Source organism: Chionomys nivalis, chromosome 17, assembly GCF_950005125.1.
Source record: "Chionomys nivalis chromosome 17, mChiNiv1.1, whole genome shotgun sequence".
Classification (NCBI taxonomy): Eukaryota; Metazoa; Chordata; class Mammalia; order Rodentia; family Cricetidae; genus Chionomys; species Chionomys nivalis.
Window position 1 is genome coordinate 9,128,891 of NC_080102.1, and position 20,855 is coordinate 9,149,745.

Below are 20,855 nucleotides of genomic sequence, written 5' to 3' on the forward strand. Positions count from 1 at the left end.
ATCTGGACTTTATTATCTTTATTGATTCCACGATAACTGACCACTTGAAATGTGTTATTCAGCAAAGCACAATGAAAATAGGACTGTTTTAGTCACATCGATCTGATAACAAACAATGAACTTTTGTTGATTGGAATCAGCTTATCAACCTTTCTTGTAGAACATCTAGTGTTAGTGTGCCTTTCCAATTGACCAGTTTGTTCTGTGCTTGTACCAGTATATTTACATTTTCATTGTATGCTATTTTTCTTTCAAATTTGATAAATTAGGCCTGACTTTCCGTGGTTTTCTTTAGAAAGTAAAGCTGGATCTTGCCTTTTTGTATCATAATTTCCATATATATATATATATATATATATATACACACACACACACTTTATAGTCAGTGAATTATTCTCTACTGCTTCCTGTTGAGCTATTAGACATTTGAAAAATAAGAAAATTGTCATTTGCATGTGCATTTAAATGATAATTCCCACTTCCTCACTTAGTTTTCAAAGATTCATTAATTGCTTGTATTTCTTGTGTACAATTTTATTTTATGGCAGGTTCATTTTCTTATCAGTTTACATCTCCTGGAGTCCATTACTACAGCAGCGGGTATGTTGATGAGACCCACTCCATATCTCTCCAAGGAGTCATTAACGTTTTACCAGCTGAAAGCAGGCATGTTCCCCTGCGAGTGTTTGTGGGAAACATTGAAGCAACGTATGCTGCAGGTAAGATGGTTAAACGTGGAAAGTGCAGCAGTGGAGCTGGGCTTAAAATGACCTTTTAGAGTAGATGCCGGTAGATGTCAAATGGCTGGGTCAACATGTGTTTGTCTCCTCCTAAGGCTAGAATATATTCCATAAAGTCACTCTGCTAATAGAATACCCAAATTCTTCACTGAAGGAAGCTGTAATGGCGTCTGAATCCAGTTCTTGTACAGGATAGCGTACATGGCTTACAGATCGCTCTTTTGTCTAAAGCAGGCCCAGAGAATTCACACTTGGCAAGTAAGGCAGCAGGCTGCCTAGCAACAGAACCCTTGTGTGACCTGAATGATACCATGGTTAGAAATACAGATCAATTACTCTTTGAGTTTTCACATTGTGTCTCACCATCTATAAGCAGCATTACTCCGTCTACGGGAACAGTGAATGAACTCATAACTATCAGTGGACACGGCTTCAGTCTTCTTGCATGTGCTAATAAGGTAAGAAAATAAAACCTGTTCTCGGTGTCCACATACTCAGTAAAAAGGAGATATTTGGCCACAATCTCTTAGTTTGACTTCATCAGATTTATGGTCTGTAACTGGCACACTACTTAGTCACTCTAAGTTTACATTTAAATGTGTGTGGTGTTTTTGGGGGGTGATTGTATAATAATGGAGTTGTATACCTGTGACTGGAATAAGTTTTCGAACATGTCATAATTATAAAATAAACCTCCTCATAAGAGAACATCAGCCACTTCCTTCATCCATTTCAGCATACCAGCAACTGCTAATCTCTTTTCCTCCCTATAGATGTGCCTATCCTGAACATTTTTCTACAATGTACAGTTCCTTGTAAACATCTGTTTCCATTTGGTATAATGTATGGAAATTCATTCATGCTTCATTGCTTTTTATGGCTAAATAAATACTTCATTATATGGTGCATATAGCACATTAAGTCTGCTCATTCATCCAGTTTTTGATAGTTTTTTATACTTTTCGGCTAATGTGAAGAGCACAGTTATTAACACACTTGCGCCAATTATGAGATTACTTCTTACATTTTTTAAGACATGTCTTCATCAGTTCCCCAAATTAATTTTATGAATACAGATTTTTCCATGGGATTCTCTTTTTAAAAATGCAATTGATGCTAATACAAACACAAATTCCATATGAGAGTAATGTATTAACTTATTTGATCTTACATTCATTTTTCTTCCAGGTTACAGTTGGTAGCTACCCTTGTGTTGTAGAAGAAAGCAGTGAAAATTCTATTATGTGTCATATTGACCCTCAAAACTCAATGGATGTTGGCATCAGAGAAATTGTTACCTTGACTGTCTACAACCTGGGCGCTGCTATCAACACAGTGCCCAACGAATTTGACAGACGGTTTGTCCTTTTGCCAAACATAGATATGGTGTTGCCAAGCGCGGGATCAACTACAGGAATGACAAGGGTGACCATCCACGGCTCTGGATTCATGGCTTCTTCTGCCAGTTTAGACGTCTTTATGGGTGATTTCCCATGTAAAGTTCTTACTGTGACCTACACAGCTGTTGAATGTGAAACGTCTCCTGCTCCCCAGCAGCTTGTTCCTGTCGCCCTTCTGATACATGGAGTCCCTTCCCAATGTGAGGGCAACTGCAGCTTTTCATACCTAGAAAACCTTGTTCCTTATGTAACTGGAATCTTCCCAAACTCTATCAAAGGACCTGGAAATCTCCTTGTTGAAGGAGAGGGGTTTGGGACATTGTTGGAAGACGTTTCTATATTTATTGGAAGTCAACAGTTGAGAGCAATCGAAGTGAATGAAAATAACATCACTGTTTCTATGACTCCACTCCCAGCGGGACTTCATTCTCTCCACGTCGTGGTTGGGTCTAAGGGCGTGGCTCTGGGAAACCTGACTGTCAGCAGCCCTGCAGTAGCTTCTGTCTCACCAACCACCGGAAGCATCGCTGGTGGAACCACTTTGGCGATCACAGGCAATGGCTTTGCTCCTGGCAACACCACAGTGACTGTTGGGAATAACCCTTGTCAGATTGTGTTCACCAACTCCAGTGAGGTCTACTGCAGCACCCCGGCTGGGAGAGCTGGAACAGCCAGTCTCAAGATCTCTGTGAATGCAATTGTTTACCCACCTCTGTCATTTACATATGCCATGGAGGACACTCCATTTCTCAAAAGAATTATCCCGAATAGAGGTACTTTATTATCTACATGTATTTTTATTGTATTGATGTCATATTATAGTCATATTCATTATTTTTTTTTAATTTTATTTTTTTTTTTGGTTTTTCGAGACAGGGTTTCTCTGTGGTTTTGGAGCCTGTCCTGGAACTAGCTCTTGTAGACCAGGCTGGTCTCGAACTCACAGAGATCCGCCTGCCTCTGCCTCCCGAGTGCTGGGATTAAAGGCGTGCGCCACCACCGCCCGGCTAGTCATATTCATTATTATGGGTTATGACATTCAAGTATATCTTTTACTTAGTCCTACTTAAACCAATTAATATAATCCATGGGACTCAAGTTCTGTGCAGTATTATGTATTTTTTTCATACATTCTCAGTATAAAATTCCAACTTTTATATGGGAACACAATGTCCATCAACTTGATCTAAATTAAAAATGAGTAAGAAATAGATGACTGTCTTGGAAGCAAAATGAGTAGTTTATGTCATTAATACTGATGTGGCATAAGAAACAACTATTAAGACTCATGTGTGAGACCAGGCAGTGGTGGTGCACACCTTTAATCCCAGCACTCGGGAGGCAGAGGCAGGCAGATCTCTGTGAGTTCAAGGCCAGCCTGGTCTACAAGAGCTAGTTCCAGGACAGCTAGGGCTGTTACCCAGAGAAACTTTGTCTCGAAAAACAAACAAACAAACAATTCACAAGTGATTGACTTCATTAACACTGATAATTGTGCAGGGTATATTACTTCTATAAGCACCAACTGATCATTGTTTGTACAACAGAATTCTTTATGAGGAAGTGACGTATCCAGAGGAAGATGGCATCTTATCCTCTGCCGTATGCCAGTTTCTAATCCTCACACTATTTGAATGTTCATCATCTGTGTGAAGGATCCTAGAAAAGCAGCTGAGCATACCTGAAGTCAATAGAATTGCTATGATCAAAAGCACAGATAGCACAAAATACTGTCTCATGCTCAGAAATCCATAGATCAGAAATCCAGAAAAATCCAATGACCCTCTAGATCATTCTGCCCTCTTTCTCTTTTTTCTATCGGTCTAAAGAAGTAATTTATATGTTATCATGGACAGAAGAACTAGAAATCAGTGCACTGAGATAAGTCAAAAGTAATGAATGTACAATTGGCTGGTATATACCTTAGTAAAGATGTATATAACATATAACTGTTACTTATATAGTTTTTAAACATTGGATATTATTTTGTTTGGGTTTTGGTTTTGGTTTTCAAGATAGGTTCTCAGTCTGGAATTTGCTCTGTAGACCCTGCTAGCCTTGAACTCAGTGATATGGATCCACCAGCCTCTGCCTCTAGAGTATTGGGGTCAAAGGAGCCCAGTTCAGATGAATATTATTTTATTTACAGGGGTAAAGCTACATATCTTCAAGTGCATATGGAAACATTAACATGTAACACGTATTTATATTGTTTCCTTTTTGTTTTAAGGTCCACCAGGAACTGAAGTTGAAATAATGGGGTCCAACCTTGGATTTGATATCTCAGATGTTTCAGTGATGATAAATGACACTGTATGCAACATGACTGCCATCAATGACACTGTGTTGCAGTGCATTGTGGGAGAACATGCAGGGGGCGTGTTTCCTGTGACGATGCTTCACAAGACAAAAGGCTCTGCCCTCTCCTCTGTTAAATTTGAGTACCCACTTTATATTCAGAATATTTATCCAAGACAAGGTGATCAGTTAATTTATGTTATTTCAGCACTCACTTAGAAACAATATATTCTTAAAACCCTGCCATAACTTGCTTCTTATAAGCATAAAAATATTTACCTTAATTTGTCCAACAAATTAAAATACAAGAGTATTAATTTGTCATTCCAAAATAATGTGTTCCATGTTTGTCTTATGGCAGTATTATTTGATTAAAAATTATCAAATTTTAAATTGGCAAGTTACATGTATAAATTTTAAAGATATTTATTTTAACTGAAATATAATTATTTCCACAGAAAATGGTGCTTCTAGTTGAAAATGAACAATTAAAATCTCTAAATGTATGATGAAAATATTCAATTAAGTAGTAGTATTATATGTACGTTTTGAGTACTCTGAAATCATTTGTGACATCTCTTCTAAATTAAATTTTAGTTTCTAGAATTACTTACTTGTTACCAGAAATAACATTTATTCATTGAAGATTTAAATACTACAATTAGAAGGTGTTTGGTTTTATTAATAATATAAATTTCAGAACTAAGGAAGCTTGAGTAAAGTACTTCTTCAGATTTTTAACTGAAGCAAATATGTACAGAGAAGAAGTTCTCTGCATATTCATTCAGTTTTGTCTGATTCAGGGAGCTTTGGTGGTGGCCAAACCATGACTGTGACAGGCGCGGGGTTTGATCCACAGAATTCAGCTGTATTGGTCTGTGGCTACAAATGTGCAGTAGACAAACCTGGGTCTGACTCTACAATGTTGCTCTGTGAGACTCCACCGAATAATGGTAAGTACTCAAAAAAAAAAAAAAAAGATGAATGGCTGTCATCGAGGAATACAAATTTTAGTACAATTACAGTCTCTTTTCTCAAGTTGTTGAATTCTTTGATGTGATTGAGTCTGATTTATGACCATCCTGACTTTAAGCAATTTGGTCAGAACCTTACTTTCTACCATTGTAACTCCGAGGACTTCGGTTTGTGGCATCAATTGGTGCCTGGGTCTTAGTTACCCATTCAAATGGAGAACATGTCTTTGGTTCTCATTAGTTAAGTTTTCCTAAAGGCAACTAACAAATGCTGAGAAACAGATAAATAATATTTCCAGGGAGTAGTACACCAACAGGTTATCCAATCCCAAAACATAAACCCAAGTAACATTCGACAGACTGATCATGTTGTATTTGGAAATATATGATATATATGTATACATATATGAATCTAAGAACAATTAATAGAAAAGGAGACCATAAACTTGAAAGAGAGCAAGGATGGGTATATGGGAGGTTTTGGAGGACACGAACAAAAGAAGGCAAATTATGTATTTACAGGATAATCTCAAAAAATAAAAGTAATTTTAAAAGATGAATTAGTACAATTCTTTTGTGTGCAAACCTTGGTAGTCATCAACAGGATTTGAGCCCTAAGCATTTCTTTAGAAAATGTTTTCAACCTCTGTTTGCCTCAGATTCTTCATGGACCAAATTAAGTTTAACATAGTGGTGTTTTTCATAAGATTATTGTGAGGTTAATATATGTAGGAGGGTGGATATCTGGAATGTGATACATGATTTTTTACTGTTATAATTCTTTTTCATTTTTCCTGGTTGAAAATAAAACCTAACTCTGAGTAATCCCTAAATCTCATATTTTGCCACTTCTTTTTTTATCCCCAAGTAAGTAGGTATCTTCCTACTCCAGGTTTTCTGTTAAATGGAGACACTAAGAGTCCTAATTTGGTAGGTGCTGAACCTCAACAATCCAGTGTGATGTAAAGATTTGTCATAATTATTTAACAAAATTTAGGAAGGTATTTAAATGGCTTTTTGGACAAAGAACAGGATTTAAATGGAAATATTTTGACATAATAGTTTACTTTTGTGAACCTTTTGCAGTTTAGTTCTATTCATCATTTCAATACTGGAGTTGATATCTTGATAAAATTACAGAGCAACAGTGTTGAAGACTGGCAGGGTGTGATTCTCAGCACTGACTCCTCTTCTTTTGTACCGATTCCATGGGCTCTGCGACGTGTTTCAGCTCCTCCCCCGACTCCTGTGTTGTCTGTGCTTCTGTATCTCCTTTTTCTAACTCTAATTTGCAGCATTGGACCTCCTGGGATTGGAAATCTAAGCAGACAGGTTTTCAGAACTGTCCACAAGAGCAGTTCTGAGAGAAGACTGAGAGGGTTATTTTTTTTTCCTTTCCCCTTTCCTGTTATTAGTGGATATAGGTTCTATGATATTTTTAGCTGTTGCTAGAGGATTTTGCTAGTTCGTGTACAATCTGTGTGCATTCTGAAGTGGTCATGGGGAAAACAGGATTATAATGAAAATATTGAGGGGTTTTGACAGTGCATCTGGGCCTGACGGCAGAGCTACGCTCAGTCTGCGTCCCTTCTCCATAGGCAGTGGACCAGAACAAGCCTGTGGCGTGAGTGTGGTCAACGGAAAGGACTCAACCCAGTCCACGATGCCGTTTACATACAACTTGTCTCTGACTCCACTCATCGCTGAAATATCGCCCAGGAGAGGCAGCACTGCAGGGGGCACCAGACTTACAGTCACAGGATCTGGATTCAGGTACCGTCTTCACACAGGGCACACCAACACACTTCTAGACGCGAGTGGAACAGTTTTCTCTCCTGAGACTCCCAGTAATCAAGGACAGTCTCGGAGCGTGGACTTTTCTGTCTCTAAGTCATGCTTAGGGCACAAAATAGCGCCTAACAGCCTGCATTCACTGAATACATACTCTGTGCTGGGGACCTTCCTACCCGCGGAAGGTTCCTTTTCCTCCATATAAGGTTTTGTTTTTTTTTTTAAATCCCACTTCATGTTCAGGAGGCTAAGGTGCAAGAGATGAAATGAGTTGCCCCAAACCAGACGGTAAGTTGACAAACACAAATAGATCATTTGTTCTGCTTTCCCCTCAGCTTCTCTTCAGTCATAGTATGTTTCACGGGTGGAAAAGAAACATCTTTTCCCTAATCAAATCCATTCCTTTGCAAGCAGCCAGGCTCTTTTTCAGATGCCCTTAGGCAGAGGCTCTGCCATCATTCTTCACAAGAGAAAGCTGACTTCAAGGCATTGAGGACTAGTTTAGTGTCTCAAGGGATAACAGTTCCTTAAAACGTGTGTTTCAAGTAGACATTACATTCTAAGGCTTGTGACTGTGCTTAAAATATTATAAAGGGAAAACATTCACAAGCAGTTTCTACAATTTGTAAAATGCAACTGTTTGGAGACCACAAAGAATCTTGGTGGCTTGAGGCCAAGCAGCTTTTCCTTTAATGTTGGGACACGTGCTGCTTTCTACAGTTCTGGATCCTGACATCTTACAGTCTTGGTTTGCTTTTTCTCGATAAATATTTCCGACTCTTAATATACTGCCAGCCTGCGCTTTGACAGGCCATAGGGCACGATCGCTGGTTTTACAGTAACATATGAATGCAGAGCTTTTAATATGTGAGGTAGAAATTCAAGGTAATTGTACATGGTTAACCTTTTTTTTCTTTACAGCGAAAATACACAGGATGTTCATGTCTCCATAGCCTGTGACAAATGTGATGTCCAGCATTCCAACAGGACACATATCATCTGCATGACGAGGGCTCATGCTCCTTCAGGGTGGGCTCCGGTTCATGTCAGCATCAGAAACATCGGCATGGCCAAACTGGTAATCATGGCAGTTGCATATGATAACCAAAGCAATTAAATCTCTCACTCGGGATATCTTAATGGAGCTTAATGGCTTCAGCAGATAATTTAACTCTTCCTGTACTCAACTTAAGCTGTGCACAGTTTTGTGCCTTAACCTTCATGTTTTTATTCTCTATTTTAATTATTCCATGTGTGACATAATTAATAATACATTTTAACTTTTTTATAATCATGAAATAATTGCATCATCTGCAACATCTTTAAAGTCAGCTTCATTTCATTACTTAGACAATGTATCTTGTTCTTGTTCTAGATTTTTGTTTTGTTTTTTGAAGACAGGGTTTCTCTGTAGCTTTGGAGCCTGTCCTGGAACTTGCTCTGTAGACCAGGCTGGCCTCGAACTCACAGAGATCCGCCTGCCTCTGCCTCCCGAGTGCTGGGATTAAAGACAAGCACCACCACCACCTGTTTTTTTGTTTGTTTGTTTTGGTTGGTTGGTTTTTTGTTCTGTTTTGGTTTGGTTTTTGAGATATTTCCTGATAAATCCTCTGAATCTATGGCTTCTTTACACACTGTTACAGGAGAATGCTGACTTCTTATATGTTGATGCTTGGTCTGCCAACTCCTCATGGGGAGGAAATCTCCCACCAGAAGAAGGTTCACTTGCTGTTATTACAAAAGGACAGATAATTCTGCTGGACCAAAGTACTCCTATTCTGAAAATGTTACTCATTCAAGGTGAATTTGTGATAATCTGTATATTAGACTTTGCTGACAATTTCTATGAAGTTAATTTCACCAAAATTCATTATTATGAACATTTATCTTTGCACTAGGCTTCTAAAATCTGATTGCGGATTATGAATTTATTTTGTGTGCTGCCACTAGCATTCTTCAAACTTTGTCTCATGAAACTTTTTCTTCAGTACTAATAGGGGAGGCTGGTGAACATCTTGATGTGCTCATATTTAATTGATTAAAATAACAGCATTTCCCATGTCAAGAATATTAAGGCAGTGGATCCCAGAGGCTACAAAACTGTATCAGTTTGCTCAAGTCAATCCTAAACAACTCCTGACTGCCTTTGGAAACTGACTACAGTTCTCTCCTTTGTCATGAACCTTTCAGTTATAACTCTGCTTCTTGGTATTCTGGTTCTATTATAATAATGAAATAGTCACCGCAATTACAATTATACATGAAAGAAATCTTCAACAGAAATTATAAAGTGCGTGGAGCATTTGTGTATAAACCTTGGCACAAACCTTGGTTGTGTATGTTTGAAGACTGCTGCAATTTTATGATTGTTTTTAGCTTCTGCAAAATTATTTTTATTTGAAGATAAAGTTGTACTATCTTCAAATTGACATCAGTCTTTTAAAAGGCGTCTTAGTATATCCTTAACAATGCTACTCAGTGGGCTGGAGAGATTGCTCAGCGGTTAAGAGCATTGCCTGCTTTTCCAAAGGTCCTGAGTTCAATTCCAAGCAACCACATGGTGGTTCACACCCATCTGTAATGGGGTCTGGTGCCCTCTTCTGGCCTGCAGACATACACACAGACAGAATATTGTATACATAAATAAATAAGTAAATAAATATTTTAAAAAAACCAATGCTACTCAAACTATCCCTGTGGCACAAAACTGTACAAATTTCAGAGCTAACTTTTTTTAAGAACAGAGCTAATGTTGTCATTATAATGGTTTTAATAAAGATAGCTATTTCTTTGTTTGTAATTTATACTTTGAATTTCTGTTTTATAGAATTAACTTGTGTAGTTGTGCCGTTTAATGGTAGTGGAAGTAACCCCAGTGTTTCTTCAATTGCCCTAGAATTTCTTTTGCTGTAACCTCTTGAGGGTCTCATGACATATTAATATTATGTGGTTCATAGGTGGGACTCTGATATTTGATGAAGCTGATATTGAACTCCAGGCAGAAAACATCCTAATCACAGATGGGGGCGTTCTTCAGGTATAAAAAATAATGTATTTACCTAATTTTATTGTTTAAAATATTATGTGTAAAATAGGTCGTTAATCCTACCATATTTTCCTGAAGTTGTCTTTGTTTAGACAGGTTTAATTAGTGGAAAACTTGCCAGAGGTTGATTCTCAGAATATTCTTCCATTTTATTAGAGAAAACATAGTGTATTGTTGAATTTAAAATAAAAGGAAAACTGCCCTGGGTCGATTAGCATGCTTTCTGAAGGTCAGCTGTTTTGTATATTGACTTATTAGAAAATTCAGGTCTTAGGGTTGAGGGAGCTAACAAGATGACACAGAAAAAGTCAACAGCACCTGAGGAACAACCCTGGAGGTCATATTCTAATCTCCATGGGTAGAGCCAACCATTGGCTTTAATCACACTTGAGGTACCAGGGTAACATTGTTTATAAGCTTTTGATGTTGATGTTTTCTGTGTTACAATAGCACACACATGCACCTGTGCAGACAGGAAAACACATACACACAAAAAAATTAAGGTTCACGTTGTAAAAGAAAGGTATGAATGACGAAGCAATTCTTAAATGGGGAAGAAAATGAAAAATAATTACTTTCACTTGTCAATTGTCAATTGCTGAGTTTTACTTTTCTAAACGGTTTGTTTGAATTCTTTCAGATCGGGACAGAAGCATCTCCATTTCAACACAAGGCTGTCATTACGCTGCATGGACATCTTAGGTCCCCTGAGCTCCCTGTGTATGGAGCTAAGACCTTGGCTGTGCGAGAGGGCACACTGGACTTGCACGGTAGATTAGAGACACTCCGGAATAAACTTAATCCAAAGAGGCTCTGCTCTCTTTGGATAGTCTTTGTTCCCTGTTTCTTTCTGACTCTACCCGTTAGTCTAGAAAGCTCCCCCTACACAAGCAAGTCTCAGATCAAGGCGATGCCTTCCTTGTGTCCCATCCCATATTCTTTTCATCGCGGTTTCTACGGATGGGCAACACTGTTACCGCGCGATGCAGCCCTTTAATCCCTTATGTACTCTGCCTACTTAGTACTCTGTCTGAAAGGGCACTAATTTTGGAATTAGAAGAAGGTAATATTTTCATTTTTACTTCTAAATATAGGATATTTATAAAATATAAAAATAAATGTACAGTTGTACTTTTCTATAGCTATAATTCAGGAAATTGCCATCCATTAATGGGTTTGATCATGTTTGAGGGGCCAAGGAGACATTCCTTAAGTATAAATGCAGTCATTTTTTTCACACTGATGTCTTCCATCTGAGGAAAATCATAGCCTTTTTTGAATATGGAATGCCATGAACAGGAATATTATGACCATAAATGTCCTATGTGGAACTAATATCCATCCTACTGTAATTTCTTAGAAATTTATATGTATGATTTATCTGTAGATTATCAGTTTAAACAGTCCATGCTAACAATAATAATATCACAATTTATGCTGTTTCTGTAAAGATTTCCACAAACCGAAGATACCTTTGCAGAAGCACAATTTATTAACATCGAACACAAATACACCATTATGGAAGCATGTTATTGTCAATTTTCCAAAGCAAGAATTTTCATATTTTTTTTTTTTTTTAGATAAGTGGTGAAATCCTAAGGTAGAATAAGTCTTCCCCAATGCGACATAATTCAAATGCAGAGGGCACTTAATAACCCCGAAAAGACATCTGATGCAATGCTGGGTGTTTGTGTGGCTTCCAGGTCTGCCCGTGCCTGTGGTCTGGACTCGTTTGGCTCACACCGCAAATGCGGGAGAGTGGACTTTGATTGTACAAGAGGCAGTGACATGGAAAGCGGGAGAGAGCATCGTGATTGCTAGCACAGGACACAGGTATCTAGCGATGCTGATTTATTTAAGATACACTTTTTTTTTATCCGTGTAAAAGAGGAACGATTTGGAATTCACCCAAACTGATTGGATGTTAGCCTCTGTGAGATCACCATGGTGTTGAGGTTTTAGTGACTGATCTGAATCATAGTAAAACAATGTGTAGCAACAAAATGCTTTTTCACAGGGTTAGGTTCTTTGGTGAGATTTCCCCGGAAAGGAACATTCTCCTCCTAAAAGTCCTTTGAAATCGACTCACTGTGCTGCGAAACCTAAAGACAACCATGGAAACAAACGTATAAATGAGCTTTTTTGTGTGGGGGTCACTGGAGGACATGCTGAGCAGCAGCCAAAACTCCTTCATCCCACAGGCTTGGCAGCGTTTCCCACTGAGCAAACCTGGAGGCAGCGACAGAATGGGCGAAGAAATCCACAGGCAATGAGGGAGCTAGCAGAACTCCCCACAACTGAATTTACCCACGTCCCTTAATTTCCATGTAGTTACATGTTCCGGCAATTAAGAAATTAAACATATAGTGCAGCTTTCCCGAGACTATGGGGGAGCGAGGACAAGAGGACCTTTCATTTGTTTTAGCGTTAGCTTGCTATTTAAATCACAGACACTAAGTTTGAATGTCGTTATGTTTACCAGGAAACGAAGAGTAATTATGACAAGGAACAGACCTGCCAAGTCCATGGTTGACTTTAAAAAAATTAAAATGCAAAATGCCATTTTTCAAGTTAAAAATAGGCTTGCAGATGTTGGGAAGAGATAAATATACACTTACAAACTTAGTCCTGTAAGTGCCTCTTTTTTCTCCCCTTGGAAGGAAACTTAAATTATATAATGACAAAAAAAAAAAGAAGGAAAATCATGGTGCTCACTAATAGAATAGAAAATCTTTATTTATAGCCTTTCTGTGTGAAATCTTTACAATGTAGAATAGAGCTGCTTTTAAGAAACATGAATTAGGACTGGAAGTTAGGCTCACAACCAAAACATCAAGAAAAAAGTTAAAGGGTTTCCCATCAAATTTAATTCATTATTCACAGGTGAATCCAATCTGAGAATTTACAAAATCAGAATTAAGAAAATAGCTTTTCTGGATGCAGAAAGCACTGGACCAATCTTGAGAATCCAGGTGATGAGAGGGAGGAGGGGTCAAGGTCATGACAGGGAAAGCCACAGAGACTGCTGACCTGAGCTAATGGGAGCTCATGGACTCTGGACCGGCAGCTAAAGATCCTGAATGGGACTGACATGGACCCTCCACGTGTGGATGACAGTCGTGTAGCTTGGTGCATTTGTGGGGTCCCTAGCAGTGGGATCAGGACCTCTTCCTGGTGCTGGCACAGGAGCCGGCTTTTTGGAACCTAGTCCCCATGCAGGGAGGCCTTGTTGCAGAGGAAAGAACTTGGTCCTGTCTTAAGTTGTTTTTTTTTTTTTTTTTCTATAGCCTCTTGAGCTAAGACAGTTCAAGAACAGCCTGAACTGCTTCCACATACCACCTGTGGGATCTGACTTTGATCACTCTTAAACATCCTGGAGTCTCCACCTCTCCGTGTCTCGTTACCTCAACTCCTCCATGGGTGCTCAGGGATCGAGGTTCCTGTGGTCCCTTACCATCTTGGAAAGCCATTTTGTTTTGTGTCCTCTAGTTTCTTTCACCATTATCCTTTAGAAAACAATCATTAAACTGTTTCAAAATGTCCATGTCTATTTCACGCTATGAGCCCTTCTTCCCCTTGTAACAGAGTCTAAACTACTTCAATGGAGCGTTGGCACCGACCTGCCGATGCCCCTGACTCTATCCTATACATCAATTGCCTTCAGCTCTGCCCTTGAACTTCTGTCCCATTGGCTTTCCCTGCTTCCAGTTTTACTTTGTTTACCACATCTGGATGACCGCAGCGTCTTTCTAGTTTTGTTAAGTGCTCAGCAGGCAAAATAATTCAAAATAATTCCATGTGCAGCAGACAGACCAGAAGACGAGACAGAGAAATAGGCACGACAGAGGACCACAATATGGTCCTTCTGAGTGTCAACGGAGCAGTCTGCAAGCTGTAATAACAATCTAGACGGCATGAGAGAGATAGCAGAGTTCACTTTTAATCTAGTTTATATATAACACCAGCATTTTACCCAGTTTTTCAAGCTAAGAAAGAATTATGGGAAAAAGAAGAACAAAAGAAAGCACAGTCATCTCTGCTAAGCTTGCCTGTCACCAATCACACTTTGTGGAAACTGTGAAATAACGTCTTGGTGCACTCAGCTTAAAGTCAGAGGCCCTTTCTGCTTGCTGTTTCCAGGGTTTGTCTCTATGCCTGGAAAGCAAACTAGACCCCTAGAAAGCAAACTGGATAAAGAACTGAATATATGAATGTTTGCACCATAGAATTTACAAGACTTAAGAAGAGTCATTTACTGTAGCTGGAATTTTGAGGATATTAGAGAATAAACTGCAACCGAGAATTTTCTCTGCTTAGAAACTTCTAATGGCGTTGCTTTGTAAGAGTTTCTCTACCTCACCATGACTGGTACCTTGACCAGATGGTCGTGGCTGCAGGAAGGCTTCGTCTGTGTCTTACAGAATGCTCGGCAGGCTCCCTGGCCTCTCTGCATTGATGCCAGTAGCACAGTCCTTTCCACCAAAGCTGTTTACAGTCCTCCCTGGGAGTATGCAGTCATTCTCATTAGAGAACCTGTGAGGATCATCCCTAAAGCTATAGATGATTATTTTTGTACTCTCTGAAATAATCTAGCCCTTGGGTTTGAGTCATGAAACTTACTCTAAATACAAAATAATTTTCTCAAATATCCTCTCAGAATATGGCATGATTTTTAAAAAGTACCTTACTTGAGAGGAGGGAAGGGAAACTGCAATCAGGATGTAAAATAAAAAATATTTAATTAATTAGTAAAAAAGAATATAAATGTCAGCAATAATACAGATAAATATTTTACTTCTATTCTCAAGATTGTTATAATTCTGTCCATAACTTAATTTGTATTAACTGGAACTTTAATGACGTTACTCAGTGCTGTGAGTCGAATACAAACTGTTCCCTATAGATTTGTGTATTTGCAAACTTGGTTCCCAAATGGGGATGTTGTTTGGAAGGCTGTAGAGCCTTTAGGAGGTTGGAGCCTGGTTAATGGCCATTCTGCTCTCTTCCTGGTGGTGGAGGCCACGTGAGCCTTGGGCTCCTGCCACCACACCTTTCAGACAGGGCGGGCTACATCTGTTAAAGTACATTTTAGAATAAATCCTTCCATTTCGTTTTATTTTCTTAGATATTTAGTCACATCAATAAAAAAGTAATTAATAAAAATCCTTACTTTATGACTGAAGCATTCAAACATGTAAAACAAGTATGGCAAATGTGTATGCTAATTTGTAAATTTTTTTCTTAAAATTTTATAGACACAGTCAAGGAGAGAATGAGAAACGGACCATTGCGTCGGTGTCGTCTGACGGCATGAGCATAGCACTAACTAGGCCACTAAACTACACACACTTAGGAATTACTGTCACACTCCCAGACGGAACTGTGTTTGAAGCAAGGGCAGAGGTTGGACTTCTTACAAGAAATATCTTAATAAGAGGGTCTGAAAATGTGGAATGGAATGACAAAATCCCATCGTGTCCTGATGGATTTGACACAGGTATTCTTCCCGTCCATCGTCTGAAGTGATCATGCTAATTTGCAAGACATGTTGATTTCTACGGAAGTGTGTTATTCTATTTTCAACATCCAAACATACCATGTGGGCATAAACTATGGAAAACTGGAATCACTGATGGCTTGAAAATATCTGTAATATAGTGATGAAAATGACCATTACTGATACCAAAGTGGATGAAATGAGTGTACTTGGAATCCATTGATGAAGTCCCTCCCCATTCTTGTGGTTTCTTGTTATACGTTTCTATTCTCAAGGTCCTTTGTCATGCGGTCTTGGTAACTCCAGAGTCATACATCATCCAGAAGCTACATCATCGACATTTACCAAGAAAATGCAGAATACAGTATTTAATGTTTTATTTAGCAAGCCTTTACCTCTTTTCCAAAATCTGCAGTATATATGAGGGTAATTCCATCATAGACAGATATTGTAAAAGCTAGTTCATGGACAATGTTGACTAGATGGAAAACTTGATATATGAGAAGATACAGAGATATGAGTGTAGATATATAGGTATATAACTTTTAAGATAGGCTAGAATAGCTCCTGTGCCTTTGAAATTTTGTTCTGAGTTATTCTTTGCATGAGATTCTATCCTATGCCCTGAAGGATATTTTGCGATATATCTGATGTGTATAAATCAAATATTATTAACATTCCCATCACTGTGTCAGCCAAAAATGGTTTCCAGATGTTGCAAAAGTTTTCTCTGTAATCAACATTATCCCATAGTTGCAAGCACAGGGCTACCCTATGCCCCATTAGTCAACAAGCCTAAAATATCCATGATGTTCACTGACAAAAAATACTTCTTATTCATGCTTCATCTGTCTGGTCTAATATGCGTCAACAGGAGGCCATTCTCATTACCATCCCAGAATTCAGATTGATGTAGGCTTTGTCTCAATATGGGCTTTAATCATCTCGGAAGCAAAGATGAGATGACGAAAGGAGCAAGCCACACATTAATTGCTTAGATTCTGAAACGATGTATATTGTTTCTGTTTATGTGACATTGGCCAGACATAAGTCAACAGTTATGATGTCTAAGGGAATTAGTGAAAGGCCCTGAACACACAGTAGAGAATTATTAGATATTGATGCACCTTAATGATGTGTTTATACTATAAAGCAGAATATCTTTTGACAAGTTATCTCTTAATATTTTTGTAATCATTAGTAAGTGATGATAAAACAGCAGTCACAAGTTAGCTGATAGCTTTTTCTTCAAAGGTAAGCATAAGTTCATTGGATTTTATGTTAAATGACCTATTTTCTGATTCCAGTTTATCTGCATCAAGTCTCACAGTAGATATGAAAACAAGCCTCAAGCTGTTAAAAAGAAAAGACTTCCTGTTATGCAAATTGGGCTGTCAGAATCTACCGCTAATCAAGCGTAATTTTGCGTTATGGTAATTTCCAATTTGAAGAAGAAGCTTCAGAAACCATAAACAAAATACAATTATCATTATTTACTCAACCATTCAAATATTATTTGATACTATCTCCAAAAGATGCCCTAGAATATGCAAAGATGAATAAGACAGCACACTTAGCTTTCTTATTAGCTAGAAAAAAAGACATGAATATGTAATAATTATATTTGAGACTAAGGTTAAAATTACATATAAATAGAGAAATATGAAATGAGTATAAGGAAATTTCTAACAATAATGTTGTTGGAACATCTTGAATATTGCTTTGAAATATTTTTACAGGAGAATTTGCTACACAGACATGCCTTCAAGGAAAGTTTGGAGAAGAAATAGGAAGTGACCAGTTTGGAGGCTGCATTATGCTGCATGCTCCTTTACCTGGAGCTAACATGGTAACTGGAAGAATAGAATATGTAGAGGTAAGGACCATTATGATTAAATCATCAAGGTGTCATACAATAAATATGTATTCAGCTCCTGCTGTTTGCCATACTCTACGTCCAATATGATAGCAGACAGATAAGTGAACAGTTTTAGTACAGTCAATTATTCACTTATTTGATCATTACAAATATTTGTTTATTTTTTATATTTATTTATTTATGGTTGTTTAAGACAGGGTTTCTCTGTGTAGCTTTGGTGCCTGTCCTGGAACTAGCTCTTGTAGACTATGCTGGCCTCGAACTCACAGCGATCTGCCTGCCTCTGCCTACCCAGTGCTGGTATTCAAGGCATGCACCACCACTGCCTGGCTCTTTCTTTATTTTTAAAAGCACAAATCAGATCTGGCTACACACACAATTATGGCATCATAGCACATCTAAAACACATATTCCATTCCCTTTCATGGGACCATGAGACCTGAATTCTAGCTATTTATGATTTTGTCATCTGTGACTTGTTCAAGTCAGCTTAGCCACATGGACCTCCTTCTGTAACTATGTCAAGCACATTTCTGACTTATGTCTGCAGCCCTTGCTCTTTGTTCAGTTTAAAATGTTATTCATCAAAGCTTGCATACTTCACGCTCGTAATGTTCCTGGGTTTCCTCTCAATGTCACTTCATAAAAGAGCCCTCTCCTTACCGCGTTTACTTAAAATTGCTACCCAAACTCCTGGTTACCTTTACTCAAACTCTAACATTTTATGAATTTCAAAATCTTCTTCATGTCTTTTCAATAATCAGACTTAATAATCCTCAGGACTTACCAGTTGTTATCAAGTACTCAGTGAAGAAAAGAGTAGGGAGGGGATTAGATGTACAATATCAAGATCCATAAACCCATTTTGGGAACTCCTAGATAGCAATGATAGTAGCAGAGTCGCCACTTCCATCTTGCCATAGCCTTTTCTTAAGATACATTACACATGTGACATCTGAGATATGAACTGACTGAGTTTCCAGAATTGAGCTGTATATTAAGTATTAGTGATAGCTAATTTTGTAGAAAAAATAAGAATAAATAGCTATTCTAATATTTTCTTTCCATAGACAACTGGCTTATGTTAAATCACTTGTTAGCATCTTGTGTATTAGATCATAGATAATTAGATAATTTAGATAATAGGTAATAGAGTTAATTAGAGCATAGACTTGAAAGAAGAGAGAGCTGAATGGTTAGCAACAGTGCCTAATCTGGACTCATTCCCACCTGGATTGCACTGAACGTTGCAAATGTAAACAAGGCACTCGAGCTCTTTACATTTTCTTCATCTGTGAGATGAAGTAAGTGGTGACCTTATGATTATGCTAAAGACAGTGACCTTGCATATAAAGCAATACAGTGTCTGGCATGTGGTAAATATCCCAAATGTTTCTTATATATAGAAATCAAAGGATCAGGAAAAATAAGACATTTAGAGAACTTTATTTTGTTAAATAGGAAAGTTCAGTAGTAGAATTAAGTTGTAGAGAGAAGATAAAACACAAAAGAGTCAAAGATGGGTTTGAGGATAGTAAAGAGTGAAGCTACCTTGCAACATTTGTGTGCCATTACATTTGTGTGCTCATTCACTCTGTTCATGACCTAACAAATATTGTCCTATGCATTCAATTATATCTTATATTGTATTTAGTATAAAATACTATTTTCAGATAATAGCACGAATAATATGGAGGATATTAATATAAATATATTTATATCTTAATATGAACTTGGAGATTATTTTGAAACAGCAAGCTACTGAACAGTTATTTCCGGCATGACAGGTGTTCCATGCTGGCCAAGCTTTCCGTTTGGGACGATACCCAATACATTGGCACCTACTTGGAGATTTACAGTTCAAGTCTTATGTAAGGGGCTGTGCAATTCATCAAACATACAACAGAGCTGTTACAATTCACAATACACATCACCTTCTTGTTGAGAGGAATATTATATACGATATAAAGGGAGGAGCCTTTTTCATAGAAGATGGCATTGAACATGGCAATATTCTACAGTATAACTTGGCCATCTTTGTACAACAAAGTACTAGTCTCCTGAATGATGACGTGACTCCAGCTGCATTCTGGGTAACCAACCCTAACAACACCATACGGCACAATGTGGCTGCTGGTGGTACTCACTTTGGCTTTTGGTACAGAATGAATGACCACCCAGATGGCCCCTCCTATGACCGAAACATCTGCCAAAAAAGAATTCCTCTTGGAGAATTCTTTAACAATACTGTTCATTCGCAAGGGTGGTTTGGACTGTGGATTTTTGAAGAATATTTCCCCATGCAAACAGGATCTTGTACCTCTACAGTGCCCATACTGGCTATCTTTAATTCACTCACTGTCTGGAATTGCCAAAAAGGAGCCGAGTGGGTCCATGGAGGGGCTCTGCAGTTCCACAACTTTCTGACGGTGAATAACTACGAGGCTGGGATTGAGGCCAAGAGGATTCTGGCTCCTTATGTTGGAGGATGGGGTGAAACCAATGGAGCTGTGATTAAAAATGCTAAAATTGTTGGTCACCTTGATGAACTCGGAATGGGGTCTGCGTTTTGCACTTCAAAAGGTCTCGTTCTCCCATTTAGTCAAGGCCTGACTGTGTCCTCGGTACACTTCATGAATTTTGACCGTCATGACTGTGTGGCCTTGGGAATAACAACCATCACTGGGGTCTGTAATGACCGATGCGGAGGCTGGAGTACAAAGTTTGTTGACATTCAGTATTTCCACACCCCAAATAAGGCTGGCTTCCGATGGGAGCACGAAGCAGTACTGATCGACGTCGATGGTTCACTTACAGGTAATATTGCTCTTCAATCTGTGATAAAAGGATATCAGAGCTATACTTAAGCTTTCGCGAAGTTGAATAATTAAGGCTAGCTAATTCACCAGTATCACTATTCTAACTGTATCAAACTTTATTGAGATGTATGCACTTGGATTTGGTTAAAGTCAGTGTGTGATGATTTTTATTTGCCAGTTTTTTTAATAAAGAAGTTTATTAAATTATTAAATAGGTATGTTAAACCTAGAAAAATACCAATATGGTATATGAGCAGATGTCTCAGAATTGAATCCTTTTGTGGATCCTGAATCAAGCCACTTGGGCTCCCTCCTGTCCCTTACTTGACTCTCATGTCTTGTGTTCCAATAGATTTGTGGTGAGTCCCTTCATAGAAAAGTCTACTGTGGAACCAATGCATCCTTGTCTCT

The 20,855-nt window shown here is 38.3% G+C and overlaps 1 protein-coding gene across 1 annotated transcript in view; it reads left to right on the forward strand.

Moving 5' to 3' along the window:
- Positions 1-20,855, forward strand: part of Pkhd1l1 (PKHD1 like 1) — a 125,948-nt gene that overhangs the window by 57,474 nt on the left and 47,619 nt on the right. The window contains exons 36-49 of the mRNA XM_057792175.1: positions 549-719; positions 972-1,198; positions 1,929-2,913; positions 4,371-4,619; positions 5,242-5,391; positions 7,011-7,185; positions 8,125-8,281; positions 8,847-9,003; positions 10,161-10,240; positions 10,890-11,019; positions 11,953-12,082; positions 15,505-15,746; positions 17,486-17,622; positions 19,413-20,442. Of these exons, the coding sequence (XP_057648158.1) occupies positions 549-719; positions 972-1,198; positions 1,929-2,913; positions 4,371-4,619; positions 5,242-5,391; positions 7,011-7,185; positions 8,125-8,281; positions 8,847-9,003; positions 10,161-10,240; positions 10,890-11,019; positions 11,953-12,082; positions 15,505-15,746; positions 17,486-17,622; positions 19,413-20,442 (4,020 nt within the window). The remainder of the gene's footprint in view (positions 1-548; positions 720-971; positions 1,199-1,928; positions 2,914-4,370; positions 4,620-5,241; positions 5,392-7,010; positions 7,186-8,124; positions 8,282-8,846; positions 9,004-10,160; positions 10,241-10,889; positions 11,020-11,952; positions 12,083-15,504; positions 15,747-17,485; positions 17,623-19,412; positions 20,443-20,855) is intronic.